Here is a 27,263-nt window from a genome sequence, read left to right as displayed (position 1 = left end):
ATAAGTCTATTGCACAGTCATAGGGTCGATGAGGAGGCAGAGAAGCAGCTGGAGACTTACTGAACACTCTCTTCAGGTCGAGGTACTCACTGGGCACGTTTGACAGGTCCATGCGCTCCTCCTGAAACACAGAACAAGAAACAGCAGAACGAGCAGACGAAAGACAAGACTCATAACAGGTCTCACTCCACGAAAATATCGTATTAAGACCCCAGTTAATATGAGGTTTATGGAAAATCAACCAAGGGTGACCTAAAACCACCGGTGTGTTAGAACAGTCTGTTAAAAAAAATGAAGTGTGTTCAAAATGATTTCCAGACGTGATAAGTTTTATGGGTTTGGTGGAGTGAGTGATAGTGGGAAGGGAAAGTCCGCTGAGGGCGCATACTGCAATGGGTTGTGATAGTGCTATAACCGGAAGTTTAAAACTAAAAGCGAAACTAGAGTCAATGAAGTTTCCCTTTGCCCCGGAATCGACGAGTGCCTGTGTGTTTTGAGTTCTGAAACCCCATGATAAGGTGACGGGCAGTAATGTAGCAGACGTAGAGGATTTGTCCAAATTAATTTCACCCATCAGTAACCTCTTACCTACTGATGGGTGTTGTCTTTTACGGGACAGGAAGCCACCCGATGTTCCGCCCCACCGCAGTAAAGGCAGAGTCCCTCCGTTCTCTGCCGGCGCTTCTCCTGTACGGACAAGCGGGATCTGCCCAACTGCATCGGTTCCGGGTCAATGCTCCCAACTTCCTGCGCCATCGCCGAGACCGGCGAGTCAGGAACAGGATCCGGAAACCTGTTTTGCCGCATGCGACTCTCACGGCGAAGCAGTCTGGAGTCCACCCGGATGGCCAAATCCACCAACTCGTCGAGAGTTTTGGGCAGATCTAGGGAGTAGATCTTGTCCTGGAGACGATCAGAAAGGCCATGAAGGAACATGTCCCATTGAGCCTCCGCGTTCCAGCCGGATTCAGCAGCCAAAGTGCGGAACTGAATAGAATAGTCTGCCACGCTCGGATTCCCCAGGCGGAGCTCAGCGAGGACTCGGGCGGCCTCTCTCCCAGAAGCAGCCCGATCAAAGACCTTCTTGAGTTCCTTAGAGAACAGGTCGAACGAGGAACAACATGGTAATTTCTTTTCTCATGCTGTGGTTCCCCATTGAGCCGCCCTTCCCAAAAGGAGGGTGATAACAAACGCCACCTTGGACTGTTCTGAAGAGAACAAGGACGGCTGCAGGGAGAAGTACAGAGAGCATTTGGACAAGAAGGACTGACATAAGTGAGGCTCCCCAGCATAGCAGGTCGGTGGAGGAAGGCAAGGCTCAACTAAGCGACCAATGCTAACATTAGCAGTCACCGGCGCAGGAAACCAGCTGTTGGACCTTTGTAGTCAGTAGTGATACCTGACCAACCAAGGCCTGAATAGCCTGTGTTGTCGGTACCAAAGCCTCATTCTGGCGATCGATCCTGGCGTTGATGGTTGTCAGGAACTCTGAGATCTGTGACGCACTCGCTGGATCCATGGTAAGTTCAGTTTGTTTTGTCACAAGTAAATAATGTTCAGGTGAATCCAAGTGCGAGTAAGCAAAATAATTATTTATTAACACAGTCAAAACAAAAGCAAGGAATGAGTGTGGTGCTAGAACTAGGAGAAAAAGGGCAGGAATCAGGCAGGAAACAGGGTCCAGTAAAAACTCCTCAGATCCTGAGCACAGACAAGATAGCACCATAAGCACACGTAACGAACTGACAATGACACACTAAACACGTAGCACATATATAGGCACGATAATGAGTATCAGCTGGCGAACAATCAATCCAGCTGAGTGCCGTCATGACACGTGACCAAAACAAATACACGTGGGCCACAAAAACAAAACAAACCCACATGATCAAACAGACACTCCGGAAGAGTGCACAAACCTGCAACCGTGAACGGTTATAGATTGTGATTAGGTCTAATTTAGATTGATTAACCTAATAAATCCTTATATTCAATTAATGTTTCTTCGTTTACTCAAAGTCGCTTAGAGTCAGTATGCTGGCCAGTTTCATCTGGTCACGGACATATCTTCGCCAGTTCCGATACTTAGCAGATAAGCTAATTTTCTTTAAGTAATAATAGGCAGCCCCATGCTTGCTCATACTTAAAGAAAGTTTAATTTAGCTTAGTAAGAGAATATAACTGAAATTTAATTTCCTTTAAGTAATAATAGGCAGCCCCATGCTTGCACATACTTAAAGAAAGTTTGATTTAGCCCCTAAATTATATCATACCCCTAGATTATATCATCAATGATTGTTAGAAATAAACAGGTCTCTAATACTGTGCCCATGCTCCTTCCATTGCGCCTGAATGGATGACTAATCCTGGTTGTAGGCTGCGGAAACGTCAGCCTAAACAATCTACATGATTTAAATGATTTCAGGAGAAATTAGAGTTAAACAAGAATTTTACATTTATTTGTCAGGAAAAGATTTTCCATTGCAGTTCACATAATTAAACAAAATAAGCCAATCAAGATTGTACAACATCAATTACTCAAAGATACATTTAAGAGTTAAAGAGGAATAACTGACCATGTAGAAATACATTGCAGCATATAAGTCCTGATGCAAAGCTCAGAGACTCACAACCTGCAATGGGGTATCCTTGCCTAAATACTCAAATCATCAGAAATTTAAGACAATAAAAGTTTCACCAAGACTCTTGCCTGGTCATGAGTTGATGCGAAGACCATTTTCCCTGTAGTGGAGCATCTGGCAAAGACCTTATCAAAGTCAAAACCCAAATTAACTGAAATAAGGGAGATTGTACAATATTACAGTGAAATTAAGATCACTTTACCAATCACACAGAGACATTTAAAATGACACCAAACATGAATATAAAGCCACAAGATACACCATATTAAAAACTTAACCATTCGATGTGAAATGTGAGTGAGCTGCTCTGGTGGAGAAGGTAAAGTCCAGGGCAAAGAGGGGGGCTCAGGATGCATGATCGAGTAAACATGAACAACTGGTGGTTTTCTAGCAGATCTTCTTCTCAGATTTGAAAGTTTATTGTTTTAGTGCCTGACCATTCTCATGGTCTTGTCTCAGGTAGAGTTCCATAACCGTTTGCAGATTTTAATATTATGGAGAGATATAGCCATTCTTACATTATTATTTATATTTCTGATCTTAAACTGTAGTTCCACTGTACACTGCAACGAGAACCTCAGTCAATAATATTTATGTAAAACAAAATTTTTGTTGCATGATATGATCATATTTTAGACTGTTAATAAAATCATCAAACAATGTGTACCTAAAAATCATTTTGTAAGAATTAAAAAAGGTCTGTCCTATTGTAACTAAGTTATTGTTACTTGTTTTCTGCTGGATATGTGGTATATATATATATGAGCAATTCCATGAAAATGTCAACCTTATCATGAAAAAATAAACTTTTGACCAAAATAACAAAACCTATTTAAATTTGCTCATTAAGGTCTATATTTTATTGTAATGATGTGCTCTTGTTAAATTTTTAATAAAATTGGTTTGTTTATCCATGAAATATGAGGATTGTGCCAATGGTAAATTTCATTATAATCCAACCACATTTCGTGCTTTAGAATAAGGGATTAAAGACTCACCTTTTCCATGCTTTATGTTAACAGTAATCATTCTGCAGAAGGATTGGAGTCTGTAGTATAAATAATTACCCTTACTTTTTCATAACATTACTGCCCTTTTGATTTATGAGCTACATATTTAAGACATCACGCAGCTTCGGTCACGTGTCACGTCCGTAACGATTTAATGAAAAAGTTTATACTGTGGAATAAATATTATCACAAATAAAATGAAACTTTGTATACAAAGCCAAAATATGTCCATACTAATTATGATCGCCAATTCATCTCAGGTCTTTGCTCTAAACAACCACAATTTTGCGTTACGGACGTGACCATTTTTTAACTCCTTATTAATATAAGCCAATGACTAGCACATATTTGTTCATTAAGATGCTGCATTACAATTACTGACTTACATTACATAACATCCATATGTTATATCAAGAACTGAACATTTCATTTAACTATAAACCACTTTAGTAACATTTCAGAAATAAATGTTTAATAAGAAAACAACATTTTACATATTGCCATAATTGGCCATAATGACTTAACCTATTTCCTCCGTCTTACTTGCGGTTCATGTGCGCACGCGCTGCCTATAGTGAAAGATAATGACAATGAACCAAGGCTTTGAACCTATACATTTTGTAAAGTATAGGCTAAGCATATAACAATTTTGTTATTTACATGTGATACTGCATTAATTTGCATACATGTTTTATAAGCTGTAAAATGAAAGCATCAGTTTGGTGCGAAGTTATAAAATATTTGTCTTTGTTGGATTTGTAGATTAGGCTATTTAAAATGTATATAAGAACTATTAATAGCTGTTTTTTTTCCAAATGGAAAAAGGGTGGTTTGTTGATTGTAGTCTGCACTAAATCATGAATATGCCTAGTTGAGTTTATGACGCGGCTCAGGCAGCACAGACGACCAGGATCAGCGCTGGTTCTTCAACTCCTGTGTCAAACTGTGGCCAGAATATCCTTCTTTCATTTTCCTTTTTTGGCAAAAAACATATGTAAGCACGTGTGTTTGCACTTGTTACTGTCATGCGAGTTAACAAATATGTGTTGCTCATAAAAGCCGATAACAACGAACGCGCTTCTTCATTCCAGAGACGTGAGGCGCTCCGCAATGCATTTTATGTTGACAAGAAGAAAAGGAGCACGGTGCTCTTTTGAATGTCACTATAGATAACAACTGAATCAGCTGGTCTATTGTGCGCGAGTGTTGCTGTCAATGTTTTCATAATTTAAATTTTTAAATAACATTATGAAATTCAAGATTTGTAAAGTCATACAACTTTGGATGACTTAAAACAACGACCACAAGTCTCTCCGTCATTAAAAAGTTCGCCGTAGTCATCTTGACACTGCTGTCACCTCCAAGGAAACCCCGCCTCTGCTTTCGTTTGATTGAAGAATGAAAGACGCCACTGAGGTAACATGCTTTTCTTCTGGAGCGCTCAAAGCGCGCAATGACAAAACGCGAGGCGCGCAAGGCGCATAATCAATAACCTCCATGCATTTGGTCTTTTCCCACTGCTCAAAATGCGCACGCCGCGGGTCAGGCCACAGCGGAGTTTTCGTTTCATGCAGAGCATAAATATGTTTTTTTATTTCATTAATTAAATAACTATTTATAAAGATAAATTATCAAAGCGACACAATTCATTTTCCAAGCCCTTTATCCAAAATCTAAGCACTTTCAAAGCTTAAAAATTGGCTATAGCCTACATTAAAATTGAAACATTTTCAAAGATTTCCAGCACCCGGCAAATGCGCTTGAGTGCTTATTAAAATTATTTTAATAAGAATAAGAATAAAATCTTGATATTGATCTAAGCTTTAACTACATTATATGAGTATTAAATTTGTTAGAAAATCGATAGGACCTGCAGCTGTAAATATTTAATTCAATATTTTACACAATCGGTTATGAACTATAGCCTAAAAATATAAACATTATAGTCATCCATCGTACATGCCTACAACCAATGACTATTTTTCTGCTTGTTTAACATAGCCTACACAAAACCTTTCTTAAGTTATAAAGTTTTCTCTCTCACCCTGGTGCATATGAACTTTTTGCAACCTGTCCTGAAGTGACTGCCGACGAGAAAAAGAAAGCAAGCGCGAGTGGAGAAATTAAATTATTTATTCCATCAACTAACACGTTAACTAGAATAAACTAAAATAAACTTTGTCAAATATAATATTGCCATATCTGTGACAAAACTAGATTTTAAATATTCTCTATGTAGACAAGGTCTTGCGCAACAGTCGGGCAATTTAATTCAAGTTTGTCTGGAAACACTAACTTTAGGAGCCTGCTAAACATAGGCCCATTATAGCTGATTATGTTTATTATAAATTCTATATTATTCAGAGTATAAAAGCACCATGTTAGCATGCAACATTGTTACCGAATTGAGTTTTGAACATTCGAACGTGCGTTAACCTTTAACAACACACATGCCATAATACGAATTAAATATAACAAGGTGATATCTATTTAAGTTTGATTAATTGTGCAACCTTACCATTCAGATGTCTCAGAGGTTAAAGTTTATTGGTTTACACACCCAACAGATATCCACAAATAGGTCTTTGGTCAAGTTTTGAAAGCATTTATCTGATTTTCATAATGTGTCAACTGTCAATTTCAGAGCAGTCACGTCCGTAACGAAGACAAGTCACGTCCGTAACGATAGTTTTTCCTCATTAATGCAAAAATGAAAAACTAAATAAAATTAATTATATATGTCCCATGCAGAGCCAAACCTTATCCTTTTGACTGTTATATATTTTTTTGGCTTCTGCATTTTCATTCACAGAATTTTCACAAAGTATGTCAACTCACAAAACTCATGTCTTTTTTTTGTCACGTCCGTAACGCATTCATTTTGCCGTCATTTTAAATATAAAACGCCTGCATAGACTGATATTTTTTTGATGCCTGAACTCCATGGTTAAGGGGTAAGAAAAATATAAACATATATTTCAATATACTGTTAACATATACCTTCTCTGAGAATATACGTTTCATTTTTTTACTGCAAATGTCACGTCCATAACGCTGGAATCAGCCATATATCTATTTGCTTGCTTGCTATCAGAAAACACTAAGCTAGGGTATATGATAAATTAGGCAAATTCTACTATTACAAGTGATTTGTAATTTGTTCATTTATTTCCCATTTTTTGTTTAATAATGTTTTTCTATGCAGAATTTATGTATTGGTCTAATATTTGTATACAGAAAGATTGCATTTGCATTTACTCATTTAGCAGCTTTTATCCTGTGACCAACAACTAATGACAAAAGAAGAAACAGACTCAGCCTATCAAAGGTTCAGAGCTTGTGTTTTTGAAAGCTAACAAACCTTAAACCAATTTGATTTATTAAATAACTCATCTCTTATGCTTTTTTTCACGTTATGTGACAAAAGAATGAATGACTCGGATGAACTAAAAGATACAGTAATTCGCTCATGCACACATTGTGTAGTGCGAGACAAGATCAGTTAATTTTTCGAGTCCTCTATCGAGTCGTTCGTTCACCACGTGAAAGACTAAAGCCTAGCCAATTATATGCATTTAGAGCCAGAAAAAAAATTGATCTGTTCACCTCTCAAGTCCTCGGGTTTGAGTCATAGGTTCATCACGGGCCAATCATATGCGTTTAGAGCCAAAAAAAAGAATAGATACATTCAACTCTCGAGTCCTCGGGTTTGAGTTATTCTGTCACGTGATGAACGAACGACTCAAGAACCAGAAGACTCGAAAGGTGAACTAATTATCATGGCTTCTATCGGCTCAGCCTGGTTATGGTTAAGATGTGACTGTCATTGTTACGTGAACGCACCACTGACATTTGAAGACATGAAGAGGTTAGCTGAGCAAAGACACAACAATGCCTATAGACAAAAGAGCAGGTAAACATTGAATTATTAGTTTCTTCTTCTTATAATCTATTTATGACTTATTTTTCGTGTGATGAACCTCCCGGACTAGTTGTAGATCTGTTTGGAAGCAATTCGTAACATTTTAATAATTTTTTTGGCAAATTGAACCGAATGAATCGAAAAAAGATTTGTTCATCTCGATGAACGAGGCTCAAAGATCCGAGTCAGTAAAATGATTCGAACTTTCCATCACTATTGAGTATGCGAAATTCTGTTGTACGCCGTTGCAAAAAGGGGCGGGATTAAACAAGATGATTAGACATGAATGGTTTCTCACCGGTGGCTCATGATGTGTCGATTAAGGGATGATGATTGGATGAAACTCTTCCCACACTGAGGGCATGTGAATGGTTTCTCTCCAGTGTGGATCCTCAGGTGTTGATGAAGGTTTGATGAAAAGTTAAAACTCTTCCCACACTGAGTGCATGTAAATGATTTCTCTCCAGTGTGGATCCTCATGTGGATATTAAGGTATGATGAGCAGTTAAAACTCTTCCCACACTGAGTGCATGTGAATGGTTTCTCTCCAGTGTGGTTCCTCATGTGTTGATTAAAGTGTGATGATTGGCTGAAACTCTTCCCACACTGAGTGCATGTGAATGGTCTCTCTCCAGTATGGATCATCATGTGTTGATAAAGGTTTGATGAGAAGTTGAAACTCTTCCCACACTGAACACATGTGAATGGTTTCTCTCCAGTGTGGTTCCTCATGTGTTTATCAAGGTTTGATGAGCAGTTAAAACTCTTTCCACACTCAACACATGTGAAAGGTTTCTCTCCAGTGTGAATCCTCATATGTTGATAAAGGTTTGATGAGCGGTTAAAACTTTTCCCACATTGAGTGCATGTGATAGGTTTCTTTCTAATGTGGCTCATCATGTGTTCATTAAGGTGTGATGATTGGCTGAAACTCCTCCCACACTGAGTGCATGTGAATGTTTTCTCTCCAGTGTGGCTCGTCATGTGTTCATTAAGTTGTGATGATTGCCTGAAACTCTTTCCACACTGAGTGCATGTGAATGATCTCTCTCCAGCATGGATTTTTTTGTGACTGTTAAGGTGTGATGATTGGTTGAAACTCTTCCCACACTGAGTGCATGTGAATGGTTTTTCTCCAGTGTGGATTTTCATGTGATTGTTAAGGTGTGATGGTTGGTTGAAACTCTTCCCACACTGAGTGCATGTGAATGGTTTCTCTCCAGTGTGGATTTTTATGTGTTTATTAAGGGATGATGATTGGTTGAAACTCTTCCCACACTGAGTACATGTGAAAGGTTTCTCTCCAGTGTGGATCCTCATGTGAATCTTAAGATTGCCTTTTCTTCCAAAACTCTTTCCACACTGAGTGCAGGTGAAACGATTCTTGTCTCTCCTTTTCAAAATACCATCAGTCTGTAAATGAGTTTTTTCCTCAATTTTGACAAGATGTTCCTCCTCTTTTCTCCCCTCATTCTCTTCAATAAAGTATGAAATAAATAAACAAAACATTAGTTTTCATTAAGTCTTAAAAACTCTCATCAAAAGCTGAAAAGTGAAAAGACACTGGAAACATTGGCTACACACACTGTAATTTTGATGCACAGTAAATGTAAAATAAATCAGATCATATTTTGTTTGGTCCATTAACGTGTAGACATTTAAGCAGATTCGATTAAACTCATCTTTATTTATCTAGTGCTTTTACAAAGTAAATTGTTTCAAAGCCGCTTAACACAAACTCTGCTGACATGGTTTTGGTAGATTATCAGTCAGGTTCTTTACGTCTGCATAGCGCATCCTACAGCAAAATCTAATTTTGCGGCGAAACCTAAACGCATCAGAGGATGGCAAAGAAGGGAGATTTACTCTTAAATTGATGAGGATCTAGTGCCAGTGGATGTTCAGCATCAGGAACAGCATTATTGTTCAGTTTCGGAAGGCACAACAGTTGATTAATACAACAGATCAGTCTGACAATCTCCGTGAAGAGGTGGAATGACTAAAAGGAGACTGCTTCGATGCTGCTTTTAGTGCTGTTGTAAGGTTCTATAGGTACAGTTAAAAAATGATTACTACAATATACATCATTTAGAATGTAATAGGCAAATAACAGTCTGAAACAAATATATGTCAAGAGTAAGTATTTATATGCAAAACCTAATCAGAGTACCCGCGGGGGTTATAAAAGCATTAAAAACTCTTAAATTTGATAATCTTAACTTAAGGCTTTAATAGCCTTGAATTATTATACAGTCTTGGATTTCATTACAGAGGTCCTAATTTATTCATTTATTTACCTTTTTAAGATTAAGTTCATACATTAATTGCTTTAAAATATCTATTTCGTAATACTTTAACATGAGGAATAAAAGACTACTCATTGTCAAAACTCATTCCTAGGAACTTTACCTTTTTCACAACTTGTATAGTTTCTCTATCTAAAAAAGCTCTGGATCTAAATGCATAGATCTTAAAAAACAAAAATGCATGCATCCAGTTTTTGATTTAATAAAAAATAAAACCATTTAAAACTGACCAGTCATATATTTTATTTATACATATTTAAATTTGTCTCTTGATTGTATACATATTTTCCCTATATAACAAATACAAAAATCATCTACATATAAACTACGAAATATATTATTCCCATTAACATTTACAATATTATTAATTTTAATACTTAATAGTGTTACTGATAGTATACTTTCTTGGGGCACTCCTGATTCTTATATGCTATTCAGATAATATAGTTTTAATATGCACACGAAAAACTCAATAAAATTGGGCAAATTTCCTTGAACACGTGTAAATCTTTTAAAATACCACACCTCCTGGTAGTGTCAAAGGCCTTTTCCGGATAAAAAAAAACTGCTCGTATGTGTTGTTTTTTAATAAAACGATTTCGTACAAAAGATTCTAATCGTATAAGATATTCAAGAGTACTTTTCCCTCTTCTAAACCCACACTGATATTTATTAATCTTCTGTTGTTTTTCTAAAATCCACTCCATCGATCATTCGTTCCATTGTTTTGCAAAGGCAACTGGTAAGTGCTGTTGGACGATAATTATTTAAATTATCTTTTTGTATAATTAAATTATCTATTGGTATAATAATAGCTACTTTCTAAAAGGCTGGTATTTCTCCTGATTTGCAGATATTGTTAACCCGACAAGAAATGCCAGAAATGCCATCTAAAAAGATGACCTGGGGCCTGTTTCAGAAAGCAGGTTAAGTGAAACTCAGAGTAGTTTAACCCTGAAATGAGAGAAACTCTGGGTTTTCCGTTTCAAAATGGCAGGTTTGTTAAACTCGAGAAAGCAGATAGAAAAAGCCATAGTCACTTGTAATATCTGCGCTCCATTGATAATGCCTTTTTATAATCACGGTGTGCGCGCTTAACTCTGAGTTGGTCTACTCAAAGTTGATTGACCCAACTCAGATCAGCTGTTCTGAAACCGAAAACTCAGAGTTTTTAATCTCTCGGTAAATCAACTCAGAGTTCAAGTTTAAACTCCGAGTTGTTTGAACCTCCTTACTGAAACAGGCCCCTGCTGTTTGTCCAGTCAGGGACATTGACAAACATAAATATACAAATAACAATGTTAACCCGGGGTTTGCGAATGTGAAACGTCTGTTAATGAACACCAGGTATAGCATGAGCAGTGTGGATCGAGATTACAGATAATACAGGATTCTGTTTATCCAGTGTTAGAATGACCCTGGGTTAATAATTTCAAGAGTTAAAAGCTCTAAGAATACTCAGCATCAGCTCTCAGAATAAACAGACCACAATGACAAACAGTGACATACACAAATTGTCAATCATATCATAGCAGTGACCTGATGTCATATGCTATTGTTTTAGAACTTGCAATTATTGAAGAAATGACCAGGAATAATAAACAATAGAAAACAGTAAAACTCAAGGGCGGACTGGCCATAGGGAGATATAAGGACATTTCCCTTTGGCCCGACGGTCATCTGGCCTGCCACTGTAATTCTGACCCGCTCAGCCCCCACTTATTATATACATTGTGCTTTTCTCCCCAAAATTAATTTAGTAATAAAAAAATAATCCTTAACAAAGTATAAAAATACAAGTATTAAGCACATTATAAATGTGGTTGTAAGTCAGGAATACAGGATATGTAGTTGCAGTTTTAAACTGTTTACTAACGCTTATTAATGTAGAGTAAATGCTAAACAGATAATGAATTCACTATTAGCTAATGCATAATAAATGGTTCATAGTGTGTATTTATTGTAAAGTGTTACCAAATTATCTGTTGTCTTAGACCTGACTCATAGGCTAGAATTAATGTTATGAAGTCTTCCCTGACCTCCCTGACTCTTTATCCCTCCTTTCTGCTTTATAGCCATGCTTAGTTAATGTAACACCATCATCATGTTACATAAACTTTAGATAAACTTTGCAAAACTCGCTGCATGCCAACACTTCTGCACAAAAGGCTGTTAATTCGGTTTCATGGCGCATGAGCAGCGCGTATTTTATTGGTGTGCATGCAAACAACCAGGATTCACACAGGAGTGTGTGTGAGGTGCGCAGAAATGGTTTTCTGTATGCATGCATCAGTTTGATAAAACATTTTACCTGTTCGGTAAAAACATGCTGAATCAAAACTTTTCAAAAATCTGAATCAATATTGGTTACCTTTGCACGCTGGAGAAAGGATGACACAATGGCTGAAGGATTTCTCTTAGACAGGTAATGTTCTGTTTTAAAACTGTTTTAGCTTTACGCAAAGCTGACGTAACGTTAGATGTTGTTCTTACAAATGGGTTATATCTTTACAGAAGTGTTGTTTAGCCACTAAAATCTTCAAGTGAAAGATTGATAAGACTATTTTCAGTTTCATAAGGGACCTTTTACAGCATCGATAATGTAGATTTTAATTAGTTTAACAACGAAACACAAGTAAATACCTCTATTCCGCCTAGGCTTTCCCTATATTATTTACCATGCAACTAATATTCACTCTGAAATAGCATGTCAGTTTGGCTTGCATGCTGCCGGACAACCACAAGTCTTGCATTAGAGAGGGTTCTTTTGCTGTGCTCGAGTTTAAGGAGGTGTGGCTCTAGACGGCAGGTGAGGGACTGTGATTCAGAGATTTATGCTAAGCTGTTAGCATTGTGGAAGATCAACTACCGCACCTTTAATACACTTGCATAGTAATCGTATCTCAATGCTTTTACTAGGGGATGTGTTTTTTTTTGCACCGTTTTCCCATGCCGCCCCCAGCTAAATGCCGCCGGGGCGATCGCCAATATTGCGCATGCCTAAATCCACCACGGGCAATGCTGACGTTATTGTTCCACTATAATTTGTTTGTTTTGTCTCATGTTGTCCCACAGCAACATTAATATAGATTAGAATACTGTACAGTGTTTTATAATAATTCTTTATTTTAGTGTTCATTTCATTCAGCATGTTTAATATTGGGGGCATCCACGTTTTTTGACATACTTTAAACCAGGGTTTCTGCAGGTTTCACCAAGTTAAACTTAAGACTTATATGACCATTATAATAGTCTACAGAACAAACCATTGTTTTACAATAACTTGCCTAATTATCCTAACCTGCCTAGTTAACCTAATTAAGCCTTTGAATGTCACTTAAAGCTGTATAGAAGTGTCTTGTAAAATATCTAGTCAAATGTTATTTACTGTCATGACAAAGATAAAATAAATCAGAATCGAGTTATTAAAACTATCATGTTTTAGAAATGTTTTGAAAAAAATCTGTTAAACAGAAATTCTAATAATTCTAACTTCAACTGTAACTGGAAAGGAATACATGAACCTATTAGTTTACAATATATTGATGCCCTGTTTCTCTAGGGTTTATTGGTAAAATAGGTCAGCAATGTTGGACCAATATTGCCTTTTTAGCTTATAAGTACAGGACAGAAACGAGCCAGACTGTAATGTTTGAATTGTTAAGTGGACATAATAAAATATAAAAAAAACATGAGTATTTTTTGTGAGTGTACTTTTTGTTTTTATTTTACTCAAACAACTTTTTTTCTATTGCAAATATTGATGTAGCCTTTACTTTTTTTGATTTTTTTTTATTGTTCAAATTATTATTCATTATACAGGTAATGTTACAACTTCTCTTTCCGGAAAATAGCCGGAACGAATTTACCTGTATTTTCAAAAAGGGCCCGTTCAGACATACACACCTTTCCGGAAAATTGCCGGTAATTTTCCGGAAAGGTGTGTATGTGTGAAAGGGGCTTTAGGGCTGCAAGATGGATTTAATTTAGTATTCTTATTATTAAAATATATCTGAATGAGGATCAAATGACTGAGCTGGTGTTTGAGAATGAAAATCAACCTGTTTGTTCCTGCAGATCTTCCTGTTTGACTGTGAATGTTTCTTCAATCTTCACATCTTCACTCTCCTCTTTAATAAACGCCATCTTTATAACAGTGTGGAGATCAGTCGCTTCAGCAGGAGTTTTTCCTCTGTGTTTTGACAATTTATCCTGTTTAAAATGAACAAAACAATAAAAATGTCCAGTTTAAAATTAATAAAACAATGAGCAGAATAAAAATAACTTCTCTTCAACACTTGCTTCAACAGTTTCTTTATATGAGAGTCATTAACAAAAAAAATCAGGTAAGTCTGAGCAAGACACAATAGCCACAAATGAGCTGATTAAAACTAGTACACTATCTCTTATATATAGTGATGTATACTTAGAATGGAATGACATTATGCTATTTCATAAATTAAACTTGTATTAAAACACTTATTACTTACGTTTCTGTTACTTTATTCAAACAATAGCTCTCATTACTGAGTAAAATAGTACAATGTTGTATAAAGGGTTAAAATAATAGTGTCAACAGGTACATAAATTAACATTAGATGAAAAACCTAAAACTAATCAATCGGTTTATATTCATGTAAAAGCTTTACAACAAACCTTTCTCCAGTATAATCACATCGCATGAGTGGCGCAGCCTCATGACGTCACACGCCACGCCAGAATAAAAGTTTGTTTAGTTTTTTGACTCTTACTGTTGCAGTCATCACTTACTAATACGTTTCTCCCTCGTTTTCCACTTTATAAAAAGGCTGAAAAAGAAGAAAAATTATTCTGTCCACCAATGTTTCCCTCTGTTGTCAGGAGACTGATTGAGAAACAGGCAGCCAATCAGCTTTATCTGAGCCACATACAGACAGCCAATCAGCTTTCGCTGATCTGCGTGCAGGCAAATATCCCGCCCATGGCGCTCAGTCTGAGGCAGAGAGTACAGAGGTTTGTTTGCTGTTTATCACCTTTAATTCCACTTATGTTACGGGTGTTGTGCATCTATTCAAAGTAAATATATTATATCTGACCTTTGTAGTGTTCGCAGATGTGCTGCAATTATCTTGCGGGTTGAACTGCTTTTACTTATGTGCCTAATGCTAATATACTCTCTTGTTTTTAGCTCGATGCTACGCTTTAAACACTTCTGTAATGCGTTAACAGTTAATCGCGGGTCATCTACAGGGTAAAGTTGGTTTTATATTTGGATATTCAGACATTCTCCTTAATAATATAATTTCAGAAAAATATTTATTGCAAATTCTTAATAGGGAAATCATATTAGCAGCCAATGACTATCAAAGTACAACATCGTTTACAGTCTATTAGTTCAAAGTCAAATGAACAGTATTAATGTTATTTTCAAGTCATACTTGCATGCTAATTCCGATCGAATATTCAAAGTAACATGGTAAACAATATAGAGACTTCTAAATAAACGAATGTGCGTATATAAAACCAACTTTACCCATTTAAATCATATTAGCAGCCAATGATTATCAAAGTACAACATTCTTTACAGTCTATTAGATAGTTCTTATGTTGTTTTAAGGTCAAGTCTTTATATTGTTTATCGTGTTACGTGAATATTCAAATTAGCATGCGAGTATGACTTCAAAACAACATTAACACTAATTCACTGTGAATAGTGTTGTACTTTGATAGTCATTGGCTGCTTTTATTTCCCTATTTAGAATTTGCAAAAACTACTTTTATGAAATTATATTATTAAGGTGAATGTCTGAATAACCCAATAGAAAACCAACTTTACCTCTATGAGATGTAGAATCAGCCACTGAAGACTTGCACACATTAAAAACCTATGTGTAACTTAATCGAATGTATATATTTTAAATGATGTTAGAGAATGTTTTTATTCAGGAAATATTTTTAAGGCAAATGTTTAAAAATGTGTTTTCTGGAGGACTTTTTTTATCATTGATCAGACTGAAAGAGCTTATAAGATATTGAGTGTTGTTGTTATTTGTGTGTTTAAAAAAACAATTGATGTTTCAGAAAGAGTTATGATTGTCAATTATATTAAGAATATTTAATACAAGTTATGCCATGAATATAGATATAGCGCTGCTAATATGGCATTAAAATATAAATATATGCAAAGAACGTAATTAGAATATATGTCTCCTCCTCCAGTGAAGCTCCTACTCCTCCGGTTCATCTATAAACACTGGAGTTTTCATATCATGCTCCAGTGAAGAGTTCATTGAAGGACAGCAAGAACATGAGTGATCCAGAACCCTGCAAAATTAAAAATGAAGACTCTGAACAACAAATAGGTTGGTGTTTATTTCTGATTAGGGGTTGCGCGAGGGGTTTGTTGGGCTTTTGTGGCTTCAGCCCCGAATGTATTTTCCAAAGCCATCAATCTTTTGGGTTTAAGTTTTGTCAGGGTAGTTTTTCAACACATTATGCAGAAATATTAAAACCGATTCATTATTGCTTTCCCACAGGATCATTAAAGCAATATCAGCTGGGCTTTCTCTACCTCTTTTCTTTATTTAAGAGTTTTTGTTTATTTTTTTTTTCATCAGAGGCAGCCCCACAGTAGTAAGCACTTTCTGTCTCTCCTTTCTGAAAGCGAGTTTGCGAACACAGACACACACACACACACACACTGTGGTCCTGCATAGCCACGTCTCCTGTCAGTCACTAAATGCATTCGTCTTAATGCTGCACCACAATAGGGTATATGCCGAAGCATGCTAGTAGGACTTTTAATTTGACAGTAACCTGGGTTAAGCGCTTCCAGGGAACTGAATGCCAATGCAAAAACCGGTGCGTTTAAGGTCTGTTTTCTTTAAAAATCAGCGATCTCCACTAGCTGAGTGATATCCGATTTAAAGTGGGCCTCAGATTGTACAAAAAGCACTGCATCAAATTACATTTTCCACCTCCATGTCTTTATAATATGACGATTTATTTTACCCCAGTATATTCAATGGAGCTTCTGCACTAGCCTGCCGGTTCTGACGAGTAAACGGCTTTTTCTCCCTTTTTACGCTTGAGGAACTAAATAAATGTCAAAGTTTATTTAACTGAATGTATTTTAATAACATTACAACATCGATGCTGGAAAATGTACCGTATAAAATGGAAAAAAGTTCACAATAACAGGTCACCGGAAGTTTATCAGCATGGGAACAGCAGTAGCTCAGCATATACCTGATTGTACTTCATGTTTGTTACCGGCTTTAATTTCGAATTAAAGTAAGCTTGTTGGAAATTCTGAGGAGAACGTTAGGTTGCTATTGTAACTACCCACGCAAGAGAGTCAGGCAGTCTTGTCTTGTTTCATTTAGGGCTGGACAATACTTCGATATTAATATATATATCACAATATAATTTTTTCAGTAATGGTGGTATTGTTAAACTCATTTCCTATATTTTGATATAAATTTGCATATATTTTAATATTTATAAGATTTGCGAGGTTTCAGTGGGGTCTTAAAAAGTCTAAAATATAAAAATCGAAATTTAAGGCCTTAAAAATGTGACATGATTTTGGCTGGCGGAGCTCACGAAATGTTTTGAGACTTGAGTAAACAGTTCATGCGGCGTTGCAAATATTGATGTAGCCTTTACTCTTTGATTTTTTTTTTAATTGTTATAATTATCATTCTTTTTTCTATGTTTTTTACAATGTGGATGTCATACTAATTAGAGCAGCCTGTGCGTGTAGCATCTCGTCAGATCATACGGAACTGTCAGTCAAAATCTGAGGTAAATCTTAAATGAAGCTAGGGCTGGATGATATGGCAAAAATTTATATCATGATATATTTCTTGATTTTGATAGATACCTTATAATTCCGATATTGATATAGACAAAATTAAAAACACAGGAACAAACTGTCAAGAATGCACACAATGGATGTTTTGTACCCCAAAAAAAACATGACTGAATGTTTTGAATGAGGAACTGTAATGTAGCCATGGCAGAAAGAATTTTGGTCTGGCGCTCCACCTTAGAAGAATGGATGTAGCGGAAACCATGTATACACACACACATACACACTTAAAGGAATAATTAACATTTTAAGCAAGATAATTGTGATTATCATTTTTTTCTGTTATTGTGCAGCCCTACACGCACATTATTCGATATTTATTCTACAGAGGGAGGACACTGAGGTCATCATATAATCTAGGACCTTAAACATTCAACTTTATCAATAATCATAAAGACAGGAGAATTTACACAGGTTCCTCCATCCTGGAGACATCCATCAGAAAATCCTCTCCATCAGCTTACTGTTTACTGTGTTCTGAGAGCTGAGGTGTTTTTTTTTTTTTAGGGTAAGTGTGCAAAGGTCTGTCTTACACTCTTTAAGACTCCCACACACACACACACTATACTCCATATAAAAGGCAGAAAATCTGCTTTTTTTTGCACTGTTACTGATAGGGGTGTAACGATTTATCGTTGTACGATTTATTGCGATGCAAAAATGTCACAATATGCATCGTGGCGTTATGACGATTTCATTACGATATGACATCCGTTTTCTCTTATTAGTTGAGCTGTTTGCACGTGAGCTACGTTCCACCTGCTGTCGCACGTGAGTTCAGATTGCAGCAGCAGTAATGTTATTTGACCAAGATGAGTGTAGTTGAAATAGGATGGCCCATCCTCTCAAAATCAGACGTCTGGCAACATTTCGGTTGTACAGTCATTGCTTTAGACTCGTCCGCTTTTTGACACGCATACTGGGTCAAAGATAGCCAAGTTTTAAAGTCTTCATAGTGATTTACATACTTTGCACAACGACATGGATACCTCCTAATGGTGTTTAAAGAGTCACATACTGTGTTTATAAGGTACAATTCACCCTAAAATATCATTCTGTCTTTATATAATGATGTATTGGCAGCCGCAAAATCACACATGACGTGAGCTGACCGTGAGCTGTTACTACAGAGCGCGCGCGTCTGCTTCAGTGAACAGAACCTGCAGGTTGTGACTAACAGGTAATAAAGTAGTAAACAACATTCAGGTTGTGGAACAGAGTGATCATTCAGGAGCCGCGTGGGAAAAATGAACAGCAGTGGAAATGAAACTGAAAGTGTGCACATTATTTAAATAATCATATTGTATTTTAGAGTTATGATTACGACGAGCATGAACTCTTTTAAATGCAGAGGTAAACAAAAATGCACGTCAACATAATACACTTGATAGCGTCGACATCAACGACGCAGAAGAAATAGTAAACCTGCCTAAACTGCTGAAAAGAGCCACGATTGTCCTGTTTTATACAACTGCTGATTACCTGGAAATGTATATTTTTTTATTTTTTTGCACACACAAAAAACGCAAGTGACCAAGCAAAGCCTTAAGCTCTTACTGTTAAACTCAATTGAATTAAATCATTTCAATAATATTATATAAGAGGTTTTTAAATTGTTTTATTTTCCAGAGACCTGTTTAATTTATTTTCTTAAAGAAGGTTCAGTTTAACAAGTTGAAACAAAAGAAATACATAAAAAATAGTTTACTTGGTAATTAATTTCTTTAAAATAAAATTTGCGTTTCAGTTTAATTTTCAATTTTTATTCCAAATACCGTGATACATATCGAATCGTGAACATTATATCGTGATACAAATTGTATCGTAAGCTGAGTGTATCGTTACACCCCTAGTAACTGATGATCAATAGTAAAAATCACCTTTTTTCCAACAGAGAAAAGTAACGGTGGTGTGGGAATGGAGTCAGTCCCCCCCATAAATAAAAAAACATTACAAAAATGTGCACTGCAACAGTTCAGTCAACTTCTTTTTCTTCTGTACACCAAATAATGCTGCCCACTAAAAACTCTCCTCCTCTTTCTTTTTTTCAAATCTGTGTCTTATCAATATGACCAAAATGAGTTTTATGAGAAACTCTGAAAACTGAACTGAAACTTTCAATTTACTATAACTTCTATGTTAAGCGGCTTTGACACAATTTACATTGTAAAAAGCACTAGATACATAAAGATCATTAAATTGAATCTGCTTAAATGTGTGCACGTTAAAGGAACAAACTAAATAAGATCTGATTCATTTTACATTTAATGTGCATCAAAATTACAGTGTGTGTAGCCAAAATTTCCAGTGTCTTCTCACTTTTCAGCTTTTGATGAGAGTTTTTAAGACTTATTGAAAACTAATGTTTTATTTATTTATTTCAGACCTAATTGAAGAGTATGAGGGGAGTAAAGAGGAGGAACATCATGTCAAAATTGAGGAAAAAACTCATTCACAGACTGATGGTATTTTGAAAAGGAGAGACGAGAATCGTTTCACCTGTTTTCAGTGTGGAAAAAGTTTCAGCCGATCATCATCCCTTAATAAACACATGAGGATCCACACTGGAGAGAAACCATTTACTTGCACTCAGTGTAGGAAGACTTTTAACTGCTCATCACACCTAAATCAACACATGAGGATCCACACTAAAGAGAAACCATTCACCTGCACTCAGTGTGGAAAGAGTTTTGGAAGAAAAGGCTATCTTAAGATTCACATGATGATCCACACTGGAGAGAAACCATTCACATGCACTCAGTGTGGGAAGAGTTTTAACTGCTCATCAAACTTTAATCTACACATGAGGATCCACACTGGAGAGAAACCATTTACATGCACTCAGTGTGGGAAGGGTTTCAGCCAATCATCATCACTTAATCACCACATGAGGATCCACACCGGAGAGAAACCATTCACATGCACTCAGTGTGGGAAGAGTTTCAGCCGATCATCATCCCTTAATATACACACGAGGATCCACACTGGAGAGAAACCATTCACATGCACTCAATGTGGGAAGAGTTTCAGCCAATCATCACAACTTAATCTACACATGAGAAACCACACAGGAGAGAAATCTATAAATAAATAAAAAGGTGTTTTTCCTCCTTGCAGTTGGAATAGAATAACACTTGCATAAATTATTATAAAGAAAAAAAAAAATTTCCCTGTGTTTGCTGACACCTGCTGGAAAGAAACAAAGTTGTTTCCAGGGTGCTGGACCACTCAAGGCTTGAGTTACACATTTCCAAACTTCAGTTTATAAAAATGTTTATTATAACACAGACAATATATACAACAATTGTTTTCAATTTCAACTGTATTTTATGACATTTCAAAGGGTTTCCTTTCAAATGATACTAAACTTTTGTATTTACACCTCTGCATGTGGGTATGGGAAGCTGTTTAAATCGGAAGGCCAAATTCAGGCAGAATTACCCCAAATAGCCCCAGAGCTTAACTGGTTAATAACTCCATTTATTTATAGCTCCATTATTCCCATCACTGATTAACATGTTTGCATTATGTTTGTATCCAACTCCTCACTATGGCTTTGTGGCAGAATTGTGGAGACTGAGGTTCAAGCCTCAGGTCTTACAGAATTATTTATTTATTTGTTCAAGTTGACTATTTGTAGTTGCAGACATGTTTTTTGCAAGAGCAGTTTGGATCAAGGCTGACAAACATTTTGAAGGTGTGATCCCAAGAAACTGGATGGAGGAAGCAGAGAAAATTGTGAGATGGCCAAAAGCACAGGTGAAGTCAGCATATAAAAAAATATAAAAATCCAATGGAGGACTGGCTGACTTTCTGGCTTGTTAAAATAACATCAGGACACTCTTAGTATATTTGTTTAAAGAATCTGTATGGTTTTTGAGGATCAATATTATGTAAGTCTATGTTCATAGGTCTATCTCTCTTGTGGTTCTTTTCAGTTTGTCAGTAAGTAATACTTAGGCCCAATCCCAATTTTACCCCTTAGCCCTCTACCCCTTGTTTTGTGTTTCACATGAAGGGTTAGGGCTGTCCCAATTATCTTCATCTTGAAGGCACAGGGCTAAGGTGAAGAGCTAGATAGCCAAGGGGTACAAAAAAAAAAGCCCAAATACACCAACTGCAATGGCAACATGGCTACTCATGCGAGTCAGGGGATGCACACATTTAATTAATAAATTTTTTTGCAGTGTTACATTTTTTTACAACAAACAAGCATATAAAATTTTTACAAAAAATATAATAATAATAATTACACAAAAATAGAATTGTGGTTGGGCCTAAATCTGTGTAGCACAAAATCAGTGGTTTGAAAAACAGAAAATTTACAGAGTATAAAATGCATCACTAACAATAAAATAAATAAACACGCAAGTGTATATTCACAGCATGTCTTAATTAAATATATACATTTTACTTATTTATTCAATTTATTAGCTGTGCTTTCGTTAAAGGCCCTGGTATACATCAAACAAAATAAAAGAAAATTCAGAGCACCCCAAGAAGTGATCCCATACTGTAGATTGTCATAACAGGGCCAGATCTTTGCATAGCAGTGTCGTAGAGAGAGGGGAAAGATCCTTAATGCTCTCAAACAAACAATTGTACACAAGTTTTTCATTGATTACTCTGTAACCATGCCTTAGCAAAAAAATAAATAAAATTGAGCTCCTTGTCATCAAACTCCATTGATTTCTTTTCAGACTTCAAAAGACAAATCTTTTTATTAGAGTGTAATAGAAACATGAAAGTTTCCTCCGCTTATTTGCCCGGCCTCTAGACTAAGAAAGATTTAGGTTTAAGAGAATGTGGAGCAGGGGCGGACTGGCCATCTGGCAGTTCTGGCAAATGCCAGAAGGGCCGGAGCAGTTTTAAAATGTGGGCCGGTCAGGTTTTTTTCTATAGTTTTTGCATGCTGGCAGCTTTTATCTCTTGCAAGATGTAAATATAATGCTGCTGTTGATGACAATAATAATAATACTACTAATAATGATGATTTATAATTATAATAATGATACATGTTAAGCACTTGGACCAAATGGATCGGCGACAGCCGGCCGGTCTCGAGATGGGCCGACCCAATCAGAGGCTGTGGATTACGCTGATGTAATCAAAATCTGGCAAAATAGTCAAACCGTAAATGCAACACAAGCTAACGTTAATGTCAAATATGGACCGTAAAAAAAGGAAAGGCGGTGCTGAAAAGGTCAGAGAGAGCAAGAAAAGGGCTTTACAATCAGATAATGCCAAATGTATAAAATTAACCAAAATATTCACGAGAGGAGGTGTGAATGCATCGGAGGACAGTAGCGCGGTAGAGGAGGTAAGAAGAGAACAGAAAATAAAGCAGGTCACATCGGATGTGCCGCGACACAGCGAGCACATGACAGTTGAAAGTATGGTGGAGCATGATCAGAGATGACTAAAGCAGAATATACAGAAGTATAACTTATAAAGAAGTATAGAATTATAGTATAAAAGGTAAGAGAGCTTTATTTAAGAAAAATAATCAATGTGTGAATGAAATCGAACACTGGAAAAAAAGAAAAATCTTTTCATGATGGATTGAGAAAGTGCCATGGGTCAACGCATCCAACCTGATTCATGAAAGATGGTTATGCCTTGACTATAGCAATTTCCTCTGAAGTTTGAGGATTCGACTAAATCTAAAAATAATGGGAGTTTGAAATACAAGAAAAAAAGAAGTAAAAAAGCAGGGTTATACTGTTTGGGGCAAAAAATTTTACCAACACCACTGCCATGTGAAAAAGACTAGTTCACAATTTTGAAACAAAAATTGACCTCCAATGCAAATTTTTAGGTTAAGCTTTACACCTGCAAATCCATAAATTATTTTAATATATTAATTTTGACACAAAAAACACATTGTTTTGAAGAGAATGAGAAAGACTGTGAAATGCATGATGCATCATCATCCCAAACTGAGCATGACATTGTCACCACTATACCAGATGAGAAGAGGAAAAGATTAATAAAAAAGAAAACATATAATGATTAAATTTAGTGTAAGTGCATAAATATTCTTCAAAATATTTGTATATTTTTTTTTACATAAATTGTATATTATTAAAAATGTAAGCTAACACATGTAACACTTGCAGGGCCTTTTATCAGAAGATGATGCCGCAAAAGTTACTAAAAAGACAAATGAGGGGAAATACATTTCTTGAACCTTGTATACATTAGGTTTCATGTTTTATGTGTGTGAAATTAATGTTTATCACGGATAAAGTGTGAACAGTGATGTATAAATACCTTTTTTGACTGTTTATGTAAATAAAAATACAGGTTTGCAGGCTTTTCCAAAACCTCCTGAGCTACCAAAAACTTGCCTAACTTCTGCCACCACGAGTCAAACCTCTATAACCACACTCATGTTTTAACGTCATGCTTTAATTACTCCTGTAAAGCAGTCCTACAACATTCTGACACTGGAATACCCTGTCAGAAAAGTCTAGTGGCTAAGAATGAGCTTTTTTACAGTGTCTGCTATAATGTCAGTGTTGTTTTTGTGTGTTCACATAGATGAATATGGCCACTGTGAAAATACACAGTGCAGTTATGATCTTATTGCCACATTAGATCGCTATGATAACATAATATCTGCCTTCAGTGATTTTCTGAAGATAAATACCAAAAACTAACACAACTGGAATAACTACAGCAGTCGCCATTGTCTGATCTCATATGAAGCAAGAGATTGTGATGACATATTTTCAGCATCTGTCATTTTATGACTTTAGTTTTTACATGTTATGATTTTGTTTCTCCACTAGATATCCTCACTTCTTCCCATGTGTTGTTTCAGTTCAGTAATTACGTGATTGTTTTCACATGTGTCCTTGTATGTCATGTGTATTTAAGTTCACTAGTTTCCCTTGTTTCTTTGCTCGGTTATTGTTGATGCTAGCCCTTCGTTACAATGAGTGTTGTCCTGCTTTCTTAAGATCTGTTCATTTCAGAGTTCTATGCTACTTAGCCTTTTTCCTTGTTTTTTGGATACATTTCTCCTGCTTTAGTTTTTTCCAGAGATATTTTGCCTGTTGGCCTTTTTGTTCCTCCGTTAACTCAGTCCTATTTTATCTCTGCATTTTTTGTTGTTCCAAATCTGGATTTTTGTGTTCTGTAAACACATCTCTTATCCAAGTACTGTCTCGCTTCTGGGTTCATTATCCACCTGTGGATGAGTGGTATAACACAGACTCTAACACTGCAGCCCTTCCCCTTAACCCTCAGTTGTAAGGGCCAAGGGTAAGGGGTAGGGGTATGTGTGCCTCTATGTGGATGCAACTGGAAGTGTTGTGTCAAAAATACCAGATAAGCAAAAGAGTGTGTTTTACTACACAATGGTACTTCCAGGAAAACACCACCACTTCCCCACACCTTTTTCTTTGCATTTGTCAAAATTAATAAAAATAATAATTCCCCAAGTTGAGACCGATTATAGCTGGGCTTTGATGCAAAGTGTGCTACTTGCATTCAACAAAGAGCACATCTGGGGTCCGTTCTTCGTACGTGGATTACTCAGTTAGCTGGATTTGGATATTGACGATTTTACACGATCCAGGATCGTTTCGTTCTTCAAAGCTGATCCGAGAGTTGTTGTCATAGCAACAGTTCTGCTAGGTCAAACCTGATTGGGAGCAGGTTCAATTCATATAAATAGGATTAGATCGGCTCAGTTCAAGCAAAGATAATAAAGTATGTTCCGAATTCTGATATTTTCTTACAGTAGTAGTTATATACACTTAAGAAAATGGTAAATATTTTTTAACTATATATATATATATATATATATATATATATATATATATATATATATATATATACATATATATATATATATATATAAAGTTATAGTTATTAATAAAATAAATAAAGTTATACATATTAATAAAACTTATGCAATCTGCACCCTCAAAATGAAAGTACAAAGACCGGCACCTGGTTGTGCAAATAGAAAACTTATTGAAATGTACTTTTTAGATCGCTTTAGTACTAATACAGCAATAATACATTTATGCAGTGATAAACATGTTTTGATAGTTAATATGCTAGTGATTTGATGCTTCACAAAAGTTGCAGACGCCTTTACCAATATCAAAATGCTTTTGTAAACAACCAGTTATTATCTAACCCGATTAAAAAAGGCTACTGTAATAAAAAAAATGTATTCTAAATGTAGAACTAAATACATTGATTTGCATTGAAATACATGATGAATTCACCTGACACATGAAAGTGTAAAGCCTGCGTAGCTCACAACAAATGTGGAAGGTTATTACGTGTCATATTTAACAAACCGTTTGCTGCTAATTTGATGTAAATTTGCTCACATTGATAATTGAATATTAATCAGATGGTGTCATTACGCTGCTGTGCCGTCAGCCAATCGCCAATAGCTCTGTCCTTTACAACACACGCAGCGATCTCAGATCAGTTTATCCAGACATTCTAATCTGATTCGCCAACTTGTTTGAAGAACCAAATTAGCCAGAGATCAGTTATCAAGATTAAAAGATCCAGGATCTGCCAAATCAACTTAGATCATTCAAGTGAGGTACGAAGAACAGACCCCAGCTCTTACCTCTACAGAGCATGTAAGTTCTGCATGGGGCTCAAATCATATGAAGAAATTAAATCATATACAGCGCTGCACATTTGCTCTGCACACATTCTAAAAGCTGTCAGACAAGCCATCTGTAAGCACACTGACGATAAGAGGCTGAGAGACCTTGCCACATATGGTTTTGCAAGACTACAAACTGCAACCAACATGACTGAATCAAGAACTGTATTCCGAGCATTATGTGCCCTGCTTTCAATCCCAATCAACAGTACCATTGTCAAACACAGTCTGTCTGATTTGGAGAGTGTAATTTCAAGATCCAAAGAGGACACAGTTCAAAAACATACACAAGCTCCAGACTGGGAATTGTATAAAAGTGAGGACAGAGCATTTGCATCAGCCATCATTGGTAGATCACCATTTTATGATTTTTGCCAAAAGATCATCCACGAACTGAATGACAAAGTAAGAGATAATAAGACTGGTTTGACAACTAAAGACAACACATACTATTGTCTTGCCATCCTCAGTGGCCTATTTGACACTTACCTTACCATTTTCCCTCTGTGTAGTGGCTTGCTCTTAGGAAACCTAAGTGGGTATGAATGTCATGAAGGACTCATGGCAAAAACAGACCGTATCGTAAAAACAAGAGATACCAACTGTCACATAGTGAAGTGGTTTGCCATTGTGAAACATTCAATATTGCAAAAAACAAAACCTGAAACCAGGAAGGTTTATTACAAAAATGTATCAGTCCATGCAAGGAAGGTAGTCAGAGCATAATTTCATTTAACAAAACCTTCTGCAAAAGCTACTGCTGCAAACAGAACTAATTAACCTTAATCAATCAGTCTCTAGAAACATCAATGAAACATGAACAACATTCCAGATTGACTAAATCAAAATATTTTGCTGTTCCAAAAAAAAAAACTGTTCCATAG

General features: G+C 36.2%; 2 protein-coding genes and 1 pseudogene across 3 annotated transcripts in view; 2 read left to right on the top strand and 1 right to left on the bottom strand.

Annotated features, from left to right (window-relative positions):
- Window positions 1-14,746, bottom strand: part of LOC141375062 (uncharacterized) — a 34,091-nt gene extending 19,345 nt beyond the window's left edge. The window contains exons 1-3 of the mRNA XM_088650028.1: window positions 14,537-14,746; window positions 13,942-14,092; window positions 7,873-9,049 (exon numbers count right to left, since the gene is read on the bottom strand). Of these exons, the coding sequence (XP_088506154.1) occupies window positions 7,873-9,049; window positions 13,942-14,026 (1,262 nt within the window). The 5' untranslated portion in view covers window positions 14,027-14,092; window positions 14,537-14,746. The remainder of the gene's footprint in view (window positions 1-7,872; window positions 9,050-13,941; window positions 14,093-14,536) is intronic.
- Window positions 810-22,412, top strand: LOC101887070 (uncharacterized). Of its 2 annotated transcripts, XM_088650048.1 has the most exons (4): window positions 810-1,520; window positions 14,741-14,872; window positions 16,079-16,221; window positions 20,117-22,412. In XM_088650048.1, exons 3-4 carry the CDS (start codon window positions 16,167-16,169, stop codon window positions 20,824-20,826), a joined length of 765 nt encoding a protein of 254 aa, XP_088506174.1. In that variant the 5' UTR covers window positions 810-1,520; window positions 14,741-14,872; window positions 16,079-16,166; the 3' UTR covers window positions 20,827-22,412. The 2 variants fall into 2 exon arrangements, with proteins under 2 accessions (XP_088506174.1, XP_087105614.2); XM_087249488.2 differs by lacking the exon at window positions 810-1,520 and having other exon boundaries at window positions 14,850-14,935.
- On the top strand, window positions 21,381-27,263 carry LOC147844801 (uncharacterized; annotated as a pseudogene).

The sequence above is a fragment of the Danio rerio genome, chromosome 4 (genome assembly GCF_052040795.2).
Source record: "Danio rerio strain M-AB ecotype USA chromosome 4, GRCz13ab, whole genome shotgun sequence".
Classification (NCBI taxonomy): domain Eukaryota; kingdom Metazoa; phylum Chordata; class Actinopteri; order Cypriniformes; family Danionidae; genus Danio; species Danio rerio.
This window is presented reverse-complemented; position numbering and strand designations above follow the sequence as displayed.